The sequence below is a fragment of the Antechinus flavipes genome, chromosome 3, assembly GCF_016432865.1.
Source record: "Antechinus flavipes isolate AdamAnt ecotype Samford, QLD, Australia chromosome 3, AdamAnt_v2, whole genome shotgun sequence".
In the NCBI taxonomy this organism is placed as follows: Eukaryota; Metazoa; Chordata; class Mammalia; order Dasyuromorphia; family Dasyuridae; genus Antechinus; species Antechinus flavipes.
In genome coordinates this window covers 431,448,319-431,465,265 of record NC_067400.1, presented here as the reverse complement: position 1 = coordinate 431,465,265, position 16,947 = coordinate 431,448,319, and the positions used below count along the sequence as shown (strand labels likewise).

Genomic DNA, 16,947 nt, shown 5'->3' with positions numbered 1-16,947 from the left:
CTTTAGACAATTCATTTAATCCTGCTGAGATTTTTTTCCCCACCAAATGGGGAGAATGTTTGATGTGCTATTTATTCTATTACCATTATTATTATATATTAAGAATAAACAAATTGGCATATTGTGTCCATGTTGTTAATGAAAATACATATTTAAAGACTTTGAAGAGTAATTCCTTCCATAGTCTTACAGACAACTTCTATTTGTTTATGTGTCTAAAACCAGAGTTGCTTTCTTATGGATGGTATATGACTTTTTGAATAATTTATGTGGATGTACATCCAGAAAACATCTTACTCTAATGACATATCATACTGTAGTGGTGACCCTAGTTTTTGAAAGCCATGCCAGTGGAGCACAAGTTCTATCACACTTGAGAGGAATTAAACATGATCCCCATTTTTCAAGGACTAGCTTAATCTGATAACAATTATTATCCATAGACTATCTACTAGCTGTTGAATTCTTAGATCATGGCAATACATAAAGGAAAATAAAATACAAAATAATACTCAGCCCTTGCAGATTTTTTCTACTTCTTCAGATCATCATATAGCAAAGTAAAAGGAGATAGAGTGTCAAGAACCACAGTTTTCAGACCATCTCTAAACATTAACTTAACTTGATGCTCTAATTGTGAGCTCCTTAGTTGATGACAAACAATTTGACATATTACTGCAGGAGCTGAATTAAATCAAGTTATAGTCTTGCTTTTAATAAATCAGAAGATATAAGCAAATAGCAGCTAAATGGAATGGTAGTTAACAGGCTATTATTATTTTTTTTATGAAAGATATACGTAGGAGTTGATGGAGTTGGTTTTGTGATCCAAAACCAAGAAAGAAAACTTCATAGTAAAAGTGCCCATCTCACCTACAATGTCCAGAGTGGAAATAAAGAAGATAATTTCAGTTTGTTTGCTGGATTTTGTCACAGTGGATGAAATGATGGAGACAATATAGGAAGAATTTCTAATTAAATCATTATATATGTTAATATATGGTAACTTTGATGCAAAAATGAACATAGGGGAAGAAGATGGAAAAAATGTAGGAAGATGTAGCAACAATCTCTCAATGCCTTCCAAGATTATATTGCTACTAGGCCAGGTATGGGATTGTAGGATTATTGTGGTGATGCATGTGTTGCAAGTGGGTGAAAGTCTCATGAATTCATGGCTTTTTAAAATTTATCTCCAGTGAGCAAAAGTAAGACACCATTGTTACACAATAAGACTATATGATGATCAACTGTGATTGATTTGGCTCTTTTCAGTAATGTGGTGATTCAAGAGAATTTCAATAGATTTGGAACAGAAAATGCCATCTGCATCCAGAGGAGAACTGACTGAATGTGGATCAAAGCATAGTATATTCACTTTTTTTGTTTGTTTTTTTCCTTTTGGTCTGATTTTTCTTGTACAACCTGACAAATATGGACATATGTTTTAAAGGATTTGCACATTTAAACTATATCAGCTTGCTTGATGTTCTGGAGAAGGAGGAAGTAAGGGAAGGAGTGGGAAAAATTCAGTAAATCTTACAAAAATTAATGTTGGAAACTATCTTTATGTGCATTAGGAAAAATAAAGTGATATTGAAGGAAAAATTATCTTCAAAGCCTTCACTAATTTTCAGAAGGAAGGCTTGTGAAATAAAAATTTTTAAAGAATTCTGATGAATGGAATCAATGATCAGCAATAATTTTGTAGGTCTAATAATGAAGAATGCTATCCATTACTTGATAGAAAATTTATGGAGTAAATATACAGAATGAGACAATTTTTTTTTGGTGAAAATGACCAATATGAACATTTTATTTTTTGTCTTGATTATGCAAATTTGTTATAAAGTTTTTTTTCCAGTTCAGGGGAGAGAAATAACTTCTTAAATGAAAAAAATAAAATTCAGTTAACAATTTTAAAGTATTACTCTCTAATTATGGACTTATGCCCCCCAAAAACCCAACCCCCCAAAACAGAAGCCCTAAGGAATATTTATTTTAAAATGAACATGTCCTGAAAGTCTGACTGTAATTTTAAGATACTAAAGTTTTAAGGCACTTGGGATACACTGTTATGTTCTTATTCTAATTTATATCCACATATTAAGAAAGCAAATGACAAATAATTATGGAATCACAGACTATTAGAATTGAAAGGGACCTCAAAGACCATCTAATCCAATTTAACCCTCCTGAAAAAGGAATCTACACTACTGTGTAACTGACAAATAGTGAAACAGAGTTAAACCTTGTTGAAAGTATTTCAAATACTTTCTTCTGAGATTTGGAAATTGTATTTTTTTTCCTTGACCAAGAATTTGTCTCTTCTTTAAGTTTTGTCCTTGGTGGACAAAAGGAGCAAGTTTATATCCTCTTCTCTATGGTATCCCTTCAAATAATTGAAGATTTTTTTTGGGGGGGTTTCTTTCTTAGTTTTTGCATTGTAACCACTTTTTTATTCCTAGAAATTATATTTTTAAAAAATTGACTCAAGATTAAATTAATTTTATTAAATGAGCCACATTACAATGATGAATCCTATTGACTTTTAGGCTTTTAAATCCCCAGATGTTTTTCAGTTAAAGTAAACAGTAAAGTAAAAAGTGAAGTACTTTACTTCCCACATTTTGCACTTGTGGTTTTTTTTTTTGAACCAAAGCTTATGACTTTACATTTATATCTATTTGTTTTAATCTTATAAGATTTAGCCCAATACTTTTATCTGTTAATATTTGAAGATAGAGATGGGATTCTGACTCTGTTATTATATTTTAATTATTCCTTTAAGATTTTTGTTATCTGCAGATTTAATAAACATCCCATCTATGCCCTTTGTCTACATGACTATAGATTTTCAAAGCACTCTTCCAAAGATTTACTGCTAAGCTGATATATCATCATTAGTAATTACTTTTTGGGTTCTGCCACACAACCAGTTTTGAGTTCACATTTTAATTGCTATTGACAATTACTTCCCCATGGAAATAGCATGAACAATTTTGTAAAATGTTTGGCAGAATTTAAGTAATTAAAATCTACAGCATTTCTCTGATACACCAGTTTACAAACCTTCAACAAAAGGTAATAAGTTAGCATTACCTGTTCCTGATGAAAGTATACTGATTCTTTGCAACTACCACTTCTATTCATTATCTTTTTAATGATTCATTTTAGAATCTGTCAGTTAACATTATTTCATCTGCTCTGAGCAGTGGTCTTTTCCCTTCATTGATTCTCCTCCTTTTCCCAATGTATTTCAAACGGTCCATATTTTCTTTTGTTCTTAGCTTTTTAAAACCAGCCTTAGCTTATTCTAAGGTTTAACATTCAACAGTTTTTATATATTTCCATGGCTTTTTTTGTTATTCCTCTCTATTATTTGCACCTCTTTGTACTTTCTATAAAGATCTTTAAAAAACAAACAAAAAACCAATCCAGAAACTAAAGTTGATTGGTGGATTCCTTATGGATCCCTTCTGGAATCACTTTCTTTGTAGAATTTTAATCTACCTTCATCTAGAATCTTTGAAAGATCATTTCAAATATGAAGATCAAGTCTAAGTCCAGCTTTAATCTCCTTTAATCATAAGCTCTAGGAGAGGGTATTTATTCCCTTCTCTCCTCAGTTCCCACCAAAGTTCTTGCCATTTCTTTCCCAGAAACATCTTTGTCCTATTAATAGGAATGAGATCCAAAACAAAATTTCCCTCTATTTGGAAAAGATGAAAATATCAATAAGGCAAGTTAAGGAGTTATTAGTTAATATTCCAGGAGATCAGGAGAAATGAAGACTCCTCTCTCCCTTATATTATATCATCACTTTTTACCAGACTTTGGATCTATTTCCCCTTCCTGTCCATGACATTTATAATACACACCAATTACAAAATAAATTAATATTTTCTATTAAGTTTTACTAAATACTTCTGACCATAATTCCTCACTCTGATTCCTGTATTTCCTTTTTCTGAGTATTTCAATACTGTTTCCTACCCCACTCCCACAATTGTCACTTTTAACCTATTCTATTTCTTTTGAATAAAGCATATCTAGTCATAGTCATTCCAGTAATTTGTTGAATTTTTTTTAAAGCCTCAGTGGTATCTATACAGTCAAATTTACCTTTTCATGTTCTGTATTTCATATTCTTGTTACCTGAAGTTTGGGAACTTGTATATAGATATTATTTTACCATAGCCTTTTGTGAAATTCTGGGTGTTCAACCATTATTTTTCCTTTGGTTAGTGATATCTATCTCAGTGAATATACCTAGACTCTTGTTTCTTTACTTCAAACTTTTTAAGTTTAAGTCCTTTCTAACTAAAATGTGAAGACATCAAGCAAGCATATACTTATTTACCAGTCTTTGTTAAGTGAACTTTATCCTGTTAAGGAATCTGTCTTTACTGTACAGTTTAAAGCCAGGGTTTGGAAATTCAAATCCTATTCTCAGATACCATCTTGGTTGCTAGCTTTTCTTGCACTAATTCAGTTTTCTCTTTCCCTTCCCTTCCCTTTAATAGGCAATAGTGAAAAAAACATTATCTGAGCCATTATGGTCTTTAGTTTCTTAGCCAAAATTTCGTAATCTATGGTAATGCTTTCTGAGTTCCTTCTGACAGTATTGTTTGTGTTCACTGAATCACGAGGACTGCTTTGACAAATCATTGGAGGATTTTTGTTACATCTTGGATATATGACTAAAGAAGATAATCTCTCTCTTCTCTAGTATTATTCCTGAGTCTTCAAATAATATAATATATCTGAAGAGGGATTTTACCAACTGTATCTACTATGTTTCTCTTCTTCCTCTAACCCTTATTAGATGATCTCTTATTTGACAGCTTCTATATTTCTGCTTTGCTACTCTTGGAAAGTCAAGTATCTGCTTCTCTTCAGAGTAGACAGCTCCCTTCCCTTCAAAAACAGACTCAAATTAAATGTTTTAAAAATAAGTTCCAAAGGTATAGTTTTTCTTTTCTTCTTTTTTTGTCCCCTAGGTGACACTTTTCCAAGCTCTTTTTTCAGCCCCTGGAAAAAGTCATATTTGTCCTCAGCCACTTAATGACCTTCAGATTTTCTTTTAGGAATATTTTATTGTTTCTAATTACTTAAAGTTTAAAAAGATTACTTGAGATCCTTCACTTTCTTTTCTAGGATGGAGATCAATCTATACTTTGAATACAGCAGTTACTTGAGACAATGGCAGAAATTTATATATTACACACAAAATGTGACAAAATGCACGATTCTACCTGCTCTCCATATTGATATAAATTCTGAACTTTGTTTTTTGAATTACTTATGAGTATTTATATCTTTTCCTAAATATCTTTTTAATACCTCTGTAGACTTTTGTCACCACTTAACAACTTGATAACCAAAACTAATCATCTTTCTTCCCCTCACTATAGACAACTATATTTATAACTTTTCCCCCTCATTAGCTGTGTATTTAACAATTTGTTTTAATCACCACTTCACCTATTGTTTTATTTACCTTTTTTTTTTTTTTTAACTTTGGTGGGTCAAATGAGTAGGGCAAGTGGGGAAGCATGAGTTACCACTTTTTCCCCTGATCCCCCAGTTCTAGATAGGAATATTGTGAGCAAAGAAATCATGGTGCAATCTTGGAGAGGTTTGAATTGACTTTGCCTCTCAGATGAATCGATCTAGGACCCAACTGTGAATCTTTTAGATAAGAAGAATATAAATATAGTTTCTCATAGGCAATTATAATTAATTTCTTTGCTGAAGGTTTTTTACTTGTTTTCATTTTCATGAACTGCTTACATCTGAGGATGTATTTTCTTGCTGGGAGTTATTATTTTGACTACTCTCTTCACTGCCTGGGGAATTGTTTTTACTTGAGATTATATGATGTTTTTTATGAGATGAATTGTTAGTTTGAACCATTAGCTTCTGGGAGATCAACTGTAGCACAATAACTGCTACACTAAGTTACCTTACCTTGCTTTGCCAATGATATATTCTTCCTTATTGAGTTCTTCTTTTCAGATCTTTACTACTTAGTCTTTTTTTTTCTCTTTCAGGATGAACATTCTTTTATTTTGGTTTCTTTTCCACTTTCAGTTCAGGTTATTCTCCTATAACTTATTCCTAAGTTGAACCAGACTTCTGTTCAAATTCAATATCTGGCCTTTTCCAAAAGAGTTTAAATTCCTCACAATTACTTTTGTAAATTTTTTTCTACTCATTTGGTTTTAGTTCCTATCTCTTTTCTTAAAACCTTTTTCCCATAAAAGTTGGAAGGGGGTGGTTTTTTTTTAAGTTATAGTAGTGAATCTTAGATTTGGAAACAGAGGAATTAAATTTGAATCTTATGTCTGTCACTAGTTTAATGACTTTAGGAAGTCATCTCATCTGTGGGCCTCAGTTTCCTCAACTGAAAATGAAAGATTGGTTTAGATGACCTTAAATTCTCTTCCAGCTCTACATCCATGAACCTGTGATTCACTATATTTGTATTTTATTAATGGTGCCCAAATTGATATATAAAAAAGCAAAATTCAATTCAATGAATACCAGAGGAACAAAGTTGAGATGGGTAGTTAGATGAAAGTAAATATACAGAAAGTAATGAACACAATTTTGAGGGGATTAAAGGAATGACTTTCCTGATTATTTGAAGGAGGGAAACATTCTGAACAAGTTTTTTTTGAAACTATAGATGTTACTATTACTGAAGATTTGATTCATATGCCTATTTTCCTATCTCTACAAAATGTATGAGAACAATTTACATATGTTTCATGAACTCCTTTTAATAGAATGTGAGAAGGGAACACACAGGTTCTCAAAAACCATATCTCATAGCAGACTATAGCTTTATAGTCATATAACTGACAGAAGGGTATATAGATAATATAAAATTCCATTTGGCTTCCTATTTGTTAAAAAAAGATTGACTTGGTAGAACAAAATCAGAGTTAAAGGCTCTTTAACAAGACATTTCTTTTGCTTATATTAGGAAGGACTACAAAAGAATACTTGATATATGTTACAACATAAATAACTTTGGTGATCTTTTGATTATAAATATCAATTGAGGCATAAAAAGGGAAATGTGTATCAGATAATGGTACTTTTTGCTATGTACTATATTTAGAGAAGTATCTAATTGGGATATTCCCTGACATCTGGTCAAATTTTCTAGATGCTACTATTAATGGATGACATTGTGCTAATGCAATCAAGCCTTGGAACACTAGAGAAATACCCTCTATTAACTAGTCAAATAGGAAAACTAATTGGATTAAAGTACAACTCAGTTGGATTTGAAGATTGTAGAATTGATCTAGCAGCATATATAGGTTGGATAATATAAAAGTATAATGAACTAGGCTGAGAATTGAAAAAGAATTTAATCCAGTCAGTGGGCTGGATTATACTTGGAAAATTGCATAGTTTTTAATGACTATAAGATTCTTCATGAGACAAATGCTCATTTTAAAAAATATTAATATTTAGTTGGTGAAGACAACTAGTAATAGAAGATCAGAGTTTCTGTGAGATCAAAATTGTAATTTATTCAAAGGCATTGAAGAGATTCATGGTGGTACAAAAAATATACACACACACACACACACATATAAGATTGTTATAAACAATGAATTGCAAGCAAAAAAAGCAAAGTATATATATATATATATATATATATATATATATATATATATATATATATATATATCACCAAAGGGATGTATAACTGGAAAAGAAGGTGGCCCATTTAGACAATATAGTAAGAGTCAAGGTGAACACATGGATTGTCCATGTGCTGCTCTGGTATCTATGTAATTTCAAGAGATCTAGAGGAGAGTTCAGTGCACTGATAATGGAATATATGTGGGAGGCCTAATATGTAAGAGCACACAAGGTAAGATGATATGGATGATTTGTTTCCTTGTTGTTGGAAAGAATACCCATATTAATAAGATTACAGATCCAGTGGAGTATTTAGCTGAAGAAGAGGAAAGCACTTTGCAAAATCTTTATTAAATGCATGCTAAGCAGCAAAGGGGATATAAAATAAACTGGACACTGCCATTGGCCTTGGAAGCAATTTACAGCCCAGTATGGGAGAGAAAATACCAATAACTATAAAACAAAATAGAATATTGTAGGTCCATTAGGATCTACAATACAAAGTACTACAAGAGTTCAAAAATATTAGATTTCCCAGTTGGATGGAGGGGTAGAATAGGGAAAAGTTCACTGAAGACATCATTTAAATTGAACTTTTAAGGAGAGTTTAGTTTTAGAGGAAATGGAATCTAGGTATCAGAAACAATTTAACCAAGAGTGCTAGCCAGAAAATAGTTATGATGAACTATCCATTTTGGCTTAAGAATAGAACATAATATTGGAAAAGCAATTTAGTATTATATTACAGAAGGCCTTGAATGCTGGAATGAAAAGTTTTGACTTAGTAGATGGTGGGGAATCACAAAAGTTTTTTGGACAGAGATGTAACGTGATCAGATTTGTTTAAGATTAATCTGATGTGTAGAATGAATTACATTTGGGAGAGATTATAGGCAAGGAGATTTATTAGGGAAGAAGTAATCTCAATTCATACTATTCTAAGGTTTTGTTTATCATTAATAAGGATTGAGGAGAGAGGTAGTATACCTTAGTTGATAGAGAATGCAGTGAAGCAAAGAAAACCTGAGGTTGAATTTCACATCTCATCCTGGCTATAGGAAACGAGAAAAATCACTTTATCTAGTCTTCTAGGAAATTTTCTAAGGTAATAAATTACAGAGAAGATGTTGGTCTACATTGATATAAGGAATTTCCTCTCCTGGGATTTCCCTGTACTAATGAAATCACTGGTCTAATCTTTAGATGACTCCAAAGAGTAGAGATCTTAGTTTATCAAAAGTGGTTAAAAAGCACAAATGATTTGCCTTATTAAAAAATATGTCATAAGCCTAATTTATTATTAAGAAAATTATTTATTAAGTCAGCTAAGTGAGCTAAGTGGCAGTGAATAGAGTACCAGATCTAGAGTTAAGAAGATCTGTATATAAATTTGACCTTCGACATTTACTAATTGTGTGATTCTGAGCAAGTAACTTAACCTCTGTTTGCCTCAGTATTCTGAATTATAAAATGGGCACATTGTAAGCACTATAAAATGTTTTCATTTTTAAAATCCCATCATCATCATCATCACCATCATCATCACTTGGCTAACTCCTTAATCCCAAATATTTCTTTTTGATCTAAGTGTTAGTAGTTAATAAGGATAATAACTATTTCTTGTTTGTTTGGCCTACTCCAACATAGCTCATTGATTATATCTTGTTTTGCTTTTCTATTTAGATGATATCCTTTAAAATGTTAAGCTGCTCCTATTACTCTTTGATGGTCTGAAGCAAGGACAAACACTTAGAAAAAACACAGGGATACATACTTCAAACTAGTCAGCATATAAATAAATTATGTTTAACAATTGCTTTTTTATAATGTTTTGAATAAACACATCTTGTTCTTTGTTAATATTGATTTGATTAATGCTTATGTTCCATTGATAACTCTACTTTCTATGACTTTGGAGAAGATGTTATATTTTCTTTACGTCTTTGTTTTAGAAAATTTGGGGTTCTTATTCAAGTACCTGCTCCATTGGGAATTTATTTACAAGGCAGATGTGTAATTGATTGTTTAAAGCCAAACTCCGTAATCTCTCTATCTGTGGGTATTATCATGTATTTTGCATGTGTCATTGCAATTAATAGCTGACATAAGCTTCTGCATATTGATATATTCCATAGAATTGGGGTGGAGGGGAGAATGTTTATTATAAGAGAAGCTATCTCTTTAAGAATGATATTTATACTTCACCCAGCAGGATCCATGCTCACTATACTTTAGAGTGTGATGGAAAATTTGTGTTTAAAATCAAGCCTTTGCTTGGCTTTGGGAGCAGGATCAATAGTTATAGAAAGGCAATTTTATTTAATTCTTCAAATGTTCAGATATGTAGAGCTGAAAGTACTTATATACAGATATGTTCATATATGAAATGTAGCTTAAATTGGTCAACAAACTGAGGAAAACACATTTACAATAAGTTGGATATAGAGAAGCACTTCAAAATTTAGTATTTTTAAAAATTGAAAGTCAATATGTGAACTTAATTGGCAATCTAAAGTTGATATTTTAAAACTATAATCTTATAGCAATCCTCCCCTTTTGTGGTTCTGAATTGTGAACTCATAGGACTTTTCAACTCAAAGGATGCTAAAGTGGTTCAAAACTGATGCCCTCATATTAGCCCACTGTAACTATAGTTCTTCCCACTTTCTCCCACCCCCAATTTCCTAGTGCAATGGTACAGATAGATTCCTTAGTGCAATGCCTAAGGAAAAAATCTTACACCTCTGCAGAAATGGAATCACAAGATTGTTTTTTGCATTCAAACAAGCCTCTACCTGAGAAGAGAATACTTCCTGATAAAAAATCTCTATCAGTACTATAGAACACCATATAAAAATATTTCATTCCAGAACCTTAAGAATAATGTAAATCCAACTTAATTCTGGTGATATGCTTAGGAATAACCTTTGGTTGTTTCTATAGTGTCTGCTCTGGATTAAACCAGAACCCATAGAACAAAATATCTGATAATGACTCATCATGTCCACAATTTTCCTTACTTATCTTTCTCCCCTCCCTTTAACAACAAAAAACTTATCCTGGAGTTATTAATATATTTATTCTATTTGGTAATCAGACAGAAATTTTACTTACAGCCAATCAACATGACACAAATGGAAAAGATTTTCTCCGAATTGGTGTTAGGAGACACATTCCCGAATCCTACACTTGTCAAACTGCTGAAGGTAAAGTAAAGTGCTGTAACGTATTTGTCTTTAATGGATGGTCCAGAGCTTGCATCACTTTGATTGTAACGTTTTCCAATTTGTTGTCCTAAGGTATCCAACCATCCAATTTTGTCAATAAGGTAAGGCCTTTCTACATTGCCAATGGCATACCAAATGCAAGCCAGCCAATGTGCAATTAGCGCAAATATGCACATGAGAAGCATGAGAACAGCAGCACCATATTCAGAATATCGATCCAATTTCCGTGCCACTCTCACCAATCGCAGAAGCCTAGCTGTCTTCAAAAGGCCAATTAATGTTGTGGTCTGCAGAAACAAATATGCAACATCAAAAAGTGTTACTACCCAGGTAGAGGCATGCTTCCAAATGGCGAATCCAAGTTTTTAAAAAAATGCTTTCAAGTGCAAGATCAAAATGTAACAGTGAGTTTTAATTAAATATTCATTTCATTTAAAAAATAAGATCCTCAACTACTGCATTGTGAGATAGGTTGCAAAGAGACAATTTATTGCACAGTAAGGAAAGGACAATTGGTTATATTGCACAGTATGCTTTACATTTTAACCTCAATTGATAAATTTTAGTTATAAGACCAGGAATTTACTGGATAGGTAAGCCTTTGTCTTTATATAAAGATTAAACAATATTATGATGGTAATTTAACACATCAGCTTCTAGGTGTCACAGATAATCATGTATCTCTAATAATAATAATCCTATTATTGACCAATATCTAAGGGTAAGATAGGACCATATAATAAAAGGACACTTAAATGGGTATTTGGTCTTGAAATCTGATAACTACAAAGTATATATTCATTTCCTAAACAATGTCAACCATATAATCCACAGGATATGTAATCATTCTATAGTTACATGGTAGTAAGCAATCAATTATTGAGTGATTTTATTTTTATACTACTGTGAATACTTATTTCACAGAATACCTCTAACTTAATTAAGAATAATAATCACCATGTTTAAAAAAATAAATATAAAGTTGAATGTAAATATTAAAAATAATCTTTTCATAACCATTAAAACTATTAAAAGAAATGCAAAAAAAATATATTTTTGGACATTCTAACTTCACACTGGGCAAAGAGAGTAGAAAGTATCCTTTTTAGGAGTCGCTCTGATAGTCTATTGCAGTTGAGTTGTACTTATTTTAGCTGGCATATATCAATTTTCTTTTTTTAAAGAAATACAAAACATTTAGAAATGTATACTTCTAGGAGCTTTGATTTTTATTACTCTATTTCTTTCATTATGTCAGATTCTAGGGGATAAAGGTGGGAGACAGTAGAAAAGAAGGAAAGAGTTGTGAAAAAGTTTTAAATAAGGACAATCCTTCTCAGTGTATGAAAGGAGAGACTAAGGTAGAATTGGCCTACTTCTTGTTGGAAGGTGCACATCACTTTCATTCCTTGGGCATTTCATTTAGTAAGGTATGGACTCTGAAATTAAATAGAATGCTTGAGTTTTGAAAAGAAGTAATATATCTTCCAATTTATCTAACTTCCCCCCAAGGCTATACCCTTGTAAGAGGAGGTAACACTTGTCTTTTAGTCCCACATAAACCACCAGAGACTTTGAAAGGCAGAAATTTGAACTGGCTACATATACTGTTTATCATGTTGACAGCAGGAATTTCCCTGGCTCACTCAATAGTTTCCCTCTGCTTTTATTTGGAGTATTTCTCTTTACTTGTGCTGTGACCCAATTTTTTGTTTTATAACCAGAGAAATATTTGAGATTTGTTATTTGAAACTGCTATACTTGTATAGTAGCTTGGGGGCAAACTGCTATATTGACCTAAAAATAAATAAAATATAATTTTCAAAAACACTAGGCAAGCAGTTATTTAAAGAAAATGCTTCAAAGCAAATATAAAGTGGTTTTTTTTTTTTTTTTTGGTAACATATTGAGGTGACTAGGTAAAAACAACTCTCATAACTACAAAGATGGTAATGCTAAAAAGATACTTCATTTACAAATGGAAGAAGTTTCTTGCATATGCAAAAATGATAATAAATCATCCACTGTTATTGGCCTGTTCTAAGGTTATTCATAAATTAAAATAATGCTTTTTTTGTTTGGGAGTCATTTGGGGTTGAGTGACTTGGCCAAATTCACACAACTAGTAAGTGTTAAATGTCTGTCACATCTGAACTCAGATCTGACCCTCACTCCAGAACTGGTGCTTATCCCCTGCATTATCTAGTTATACCAAGAAATGATCTTTAAACACTAGATATCATCAAGTGTACCAAGCATGCAAATTGACATGATAAATATCACAAAGAAAATAAGGTAAATATAGAACTTGGAAGAATATGGTTTTTGGGTCATATATCTACATATGATTTTTTAATTATTCATAGAAAATGAATATGTAGAACCAACCAGAGTTTACTCTGAAACCATTACTAAGCAGTTGGTCTAGGTCCCTGTTGAATTATAAGGATGAATGAATATTAACTTCAACAATCAAAAAAGTTCCCTTGTGGTTCAATAATATGTGCTTAAGTGCATTTACTTATACTCCTCTGACAAGGTAAAAAATGATTCTTACTCATATTTATTGTTACCCTGTTACCAACTATTAATGCTGTTACTAACTCATCTGAGCATTCTCTGTTGGTCACTGTTGTATACCCCGGTACCACCAAAAGATAATTACTTTTATATTATAGATGACACTTTGTATTAAAATAGCACCTTTTAATTTCAGTGGCATTAAATACTTAATTCTCATAAAATCTGGCTAAGACTAGAGGTTTATTGTCCCAGTTCACAGATAAGCGTTAAGTGATTGTCTCAAACCTCAGAGGGATAACAAGGGAAGAACAAATTCTCAGATCCTTGCCTCATCACTCTAGCCACTTAACTGTGCCTCTTCCAGCAGACACATTTGGAAAATGAATATCCAGGGAAAATCAACTAATAGTTTTATAAGTCTGCCCTGAACATGTTTTTGAAGCTTCAGTCAATTTACTGGTAAATATTATCTTTCTTGAAATGGTGGAACCCATTTATATTTGTTTGATTTGAAATGTTATAATTAATACCTACTTCTCAGACTAATCATATTCTATCAATCTTTTGCTGAAGGCAGGTTTGTTTTAGGGATATAGTTTATCTCAGAGTATTGAAATTTATGTAGTAATTGGTTGTGTTATAGAGTGGGTCTTCTATATTTGTGACTTACATTTAGAAAACCATTCTTTTAAAATGAAACTATATGGTAACATATCTAATTGATAAAGAAGGTAACTTATTGCAAATGTATATTTCAGATAGTTTTTCACTTCCTTCAAGAATCAGAGTAGGCGCCAAGTCTTCCATGAAATCATCCCCAGCTATGAATAACATCCTATTTACTAATTTCTCATAAAACTTTGAACTTCTCCTTTGTGATTACTAAAATTCTGCTTATATTATGATTTGTATTTCTGCACTATTAGGTTCCTCAATTGAAAGAACTGTCTCCTATTTCATTGCTAGATGTTCAGCATTTGGTTTTGTACACAATGGCATTAAATAAAAATTTATCCAACTGTTGATTTTTCACCTTGAATTAGAATTCATTGTATATTCATTAAGCTCCTACAAGGTACAAGTCATGGTTCCTGGCTATGGTAATTGTAATTGATCTTTGTCAATAGAGATCTTTCTGTAAGGACTATATAGTATAGTAGAAAGTAATAGTTTGAGTATTGGGGAAAATTAAGAAAATTGATTACTACAATGGTATAATATATGAAGAAGTGAATGATTAAGCAGTGGAACAATGCCAAACAAAAGATATCTTTTTAAAACTCTTTGTTCTGTGTAAAAAAAGATATAATGAATATGAACAATTCCCCAAATCCACATGTATTCAGAATGACTATCTAATTTTGAATAGCTCGAAAAGGTTGGAACTAGCAATTTCTCTTAAATAATTGAATAAATTTAATATTTCTCATGTCAGAATGCCAGGGACTTAAAGGCTACTGAGTTGAGTTTTATTTTAATGCATATAACTAGGATTGATTTCTTCTGTGAAATGACTCTTTTTCTAGATGTTCAATTATGTCAATTTTCTGAATGGTATATGAGTTTTAATTCTAACAGTTTTAAATAAAAGTTGTCCATGTCCATATTTTCAAAAATTACAGCTCTTAATATTTGAGATAGAGTTTTTGTGATAGAATAAAATAATCTCAGAATTGGAAGCTAATTTGGAGTTCACCTAGTCCAACTTTTCTTAGTTCCCTTTTTTGCATATCCCAGAAATGGTGATCCAGCTTTTGTTTTATCACCTTTGCATTTCATTTATCAGCCATTGTTTTTAATCTCTTAAGGACATGGACTCCCCTGGAAATCCTGTGAAGTACAAACACACATGCAGGTGCACACACACTCACCTTTTCTCAGAATAAAGTTTCTAAATGATTAAAGTCAAATACATGGAATTCCAAAGGAAATCACTTTGATTGAAACATAATTATAAAGGTTTAAAAAGTGTATAAAAGCATATAAACTGTAGGTTAAGAACTTCTGAATTAGTGCAAACTTTAAGGTATGCTTGTTTCTTTTATAGACATTCTCTCCATTGACATAGATGCCTATAACTGATAATCTTAGAAAATTTCCTAGAGGGAGTGAGAGGTTAAAGGATTTGCCCATGCTCACACATCTGACATGCTGAAAGGAGGACTTGTTCTAGGATCACCCCCTCTTTTACTATACTTTATCTCGAGATTGTATGCTTTAAAAAGTTCCTAAATTAAATCAAATATATTCCAAATCAAACTGGGGAAATTCCACTTATGAGATGGAAATTATGCCCTAAAATTTGCCAATACTCTATACTTTCAATTTGTATTCAATGAACTGTAATGTACAAAAATCTATAAGTGTGACAAATTCTGTGACTACATTAAAAAGTTTCCTAAAGCTTTGTATTTAATTTTTTTGGGGTCTTTGTTCTGTATTGTCCTTAATGTAGATGGAAAATGTAATTAAATGCTTTTTTTGGATTTTATTATTTCTTTATAAAAAAGGTCATAGAAACATTAAGCTATTGGTTATCATGATAAAGGCTAGAAGACTGAAAGACAATGAAAAAATCCAATGTAAGCTAGTCTGTCCTTTCATGATGCTATATATTCAAATTTTTAGTGGGTAGTCAATGGCATAAGTCAATATTTATTGTTTAATTTGTATCTCATTCCAAATTACTCATCAAATCTGTTACTTATTTTAGTTTTCTAGTTAAGGAGCAATAAATAGCCAATATAACAAAATTCATCATTGGCAGTATTAGAATCTGAATTCATTTCTTATTGGTTTTTGGTCCATTGTTTAACCTTAGAAGCCACATCATTTTTCCATTGCCACCACAGAAAAAAATTAAGAGCTTCTAAGGGACTTTGGAAAATCACTATTATGAAATAGTTTAAGGTTCACTGGATTATAAGCCCAAATCTCCTTTTTCATATCCATGTGTGTATGTGATCTAGGACAAATGACTTCAAATAGCCATGCTTCAGTTTCCTCATTTATAAGATGATTTGGTTAGGTAATCCATTCTAACTATAATTTTATGACATACTCTCTATTTCTTCCATTATGTTTACCCACTGGAAAGACATTGAAGATACACGAAAAAAACTATACAATCAAAGATTCCCAGAAAAGGAAATTCTATAACTTCCAGAAACTTATTTCAATGTTTAACAGCCATCAATGTTAGGAAATTCTTTCATATAGCTGACCTCAATCCACTAGGCTAAAATTTAGTCACAATTGTTTTCATTTGCTCTGTTCATAATGGAGATGAAAAACCACTTGTCTTCAATATATTTTCCATATAGCAATAGGTTTACACAATAGCTTATATTTGAAATATTTACCCGATGGTGGATAGAAAGATTATGGGAAGAAATTAAATGGTATATTTGATATATGATTTTTAGCATAGAAACAAGACTTGCTCTGCACAAAGGATATTCTGACATGAAAAGAAAAAAAAACCTTGTGCATGATTACCAATAGATAATATATAAATGATAGACATATG

General features: G+C 31.6%; 1 protein-coding gene across 1 annotated transcript in view; it reads right to left on the bottom strand.

The window, feature by feature from the left end:
• The window catches only part of KCNH7 (potassium voltage-gated channel subfamily H member 7), a 623,506-nt gene that overhangs the window by 97,348 nt on the left and 509,211 nt on the right, over positions 1-16,947 (bottom strand). Inside the window, exon 8 of the mRNA XM_051986258.1 lies at positions 10,783-11,182. Coding sequence (XP_051842218.1) covers positions 10,783-11,182 — 400 coding nt within the window. The remainder of the gene's footprint in view (positions 1-10,782; positions 11,183-16,947) is intronic.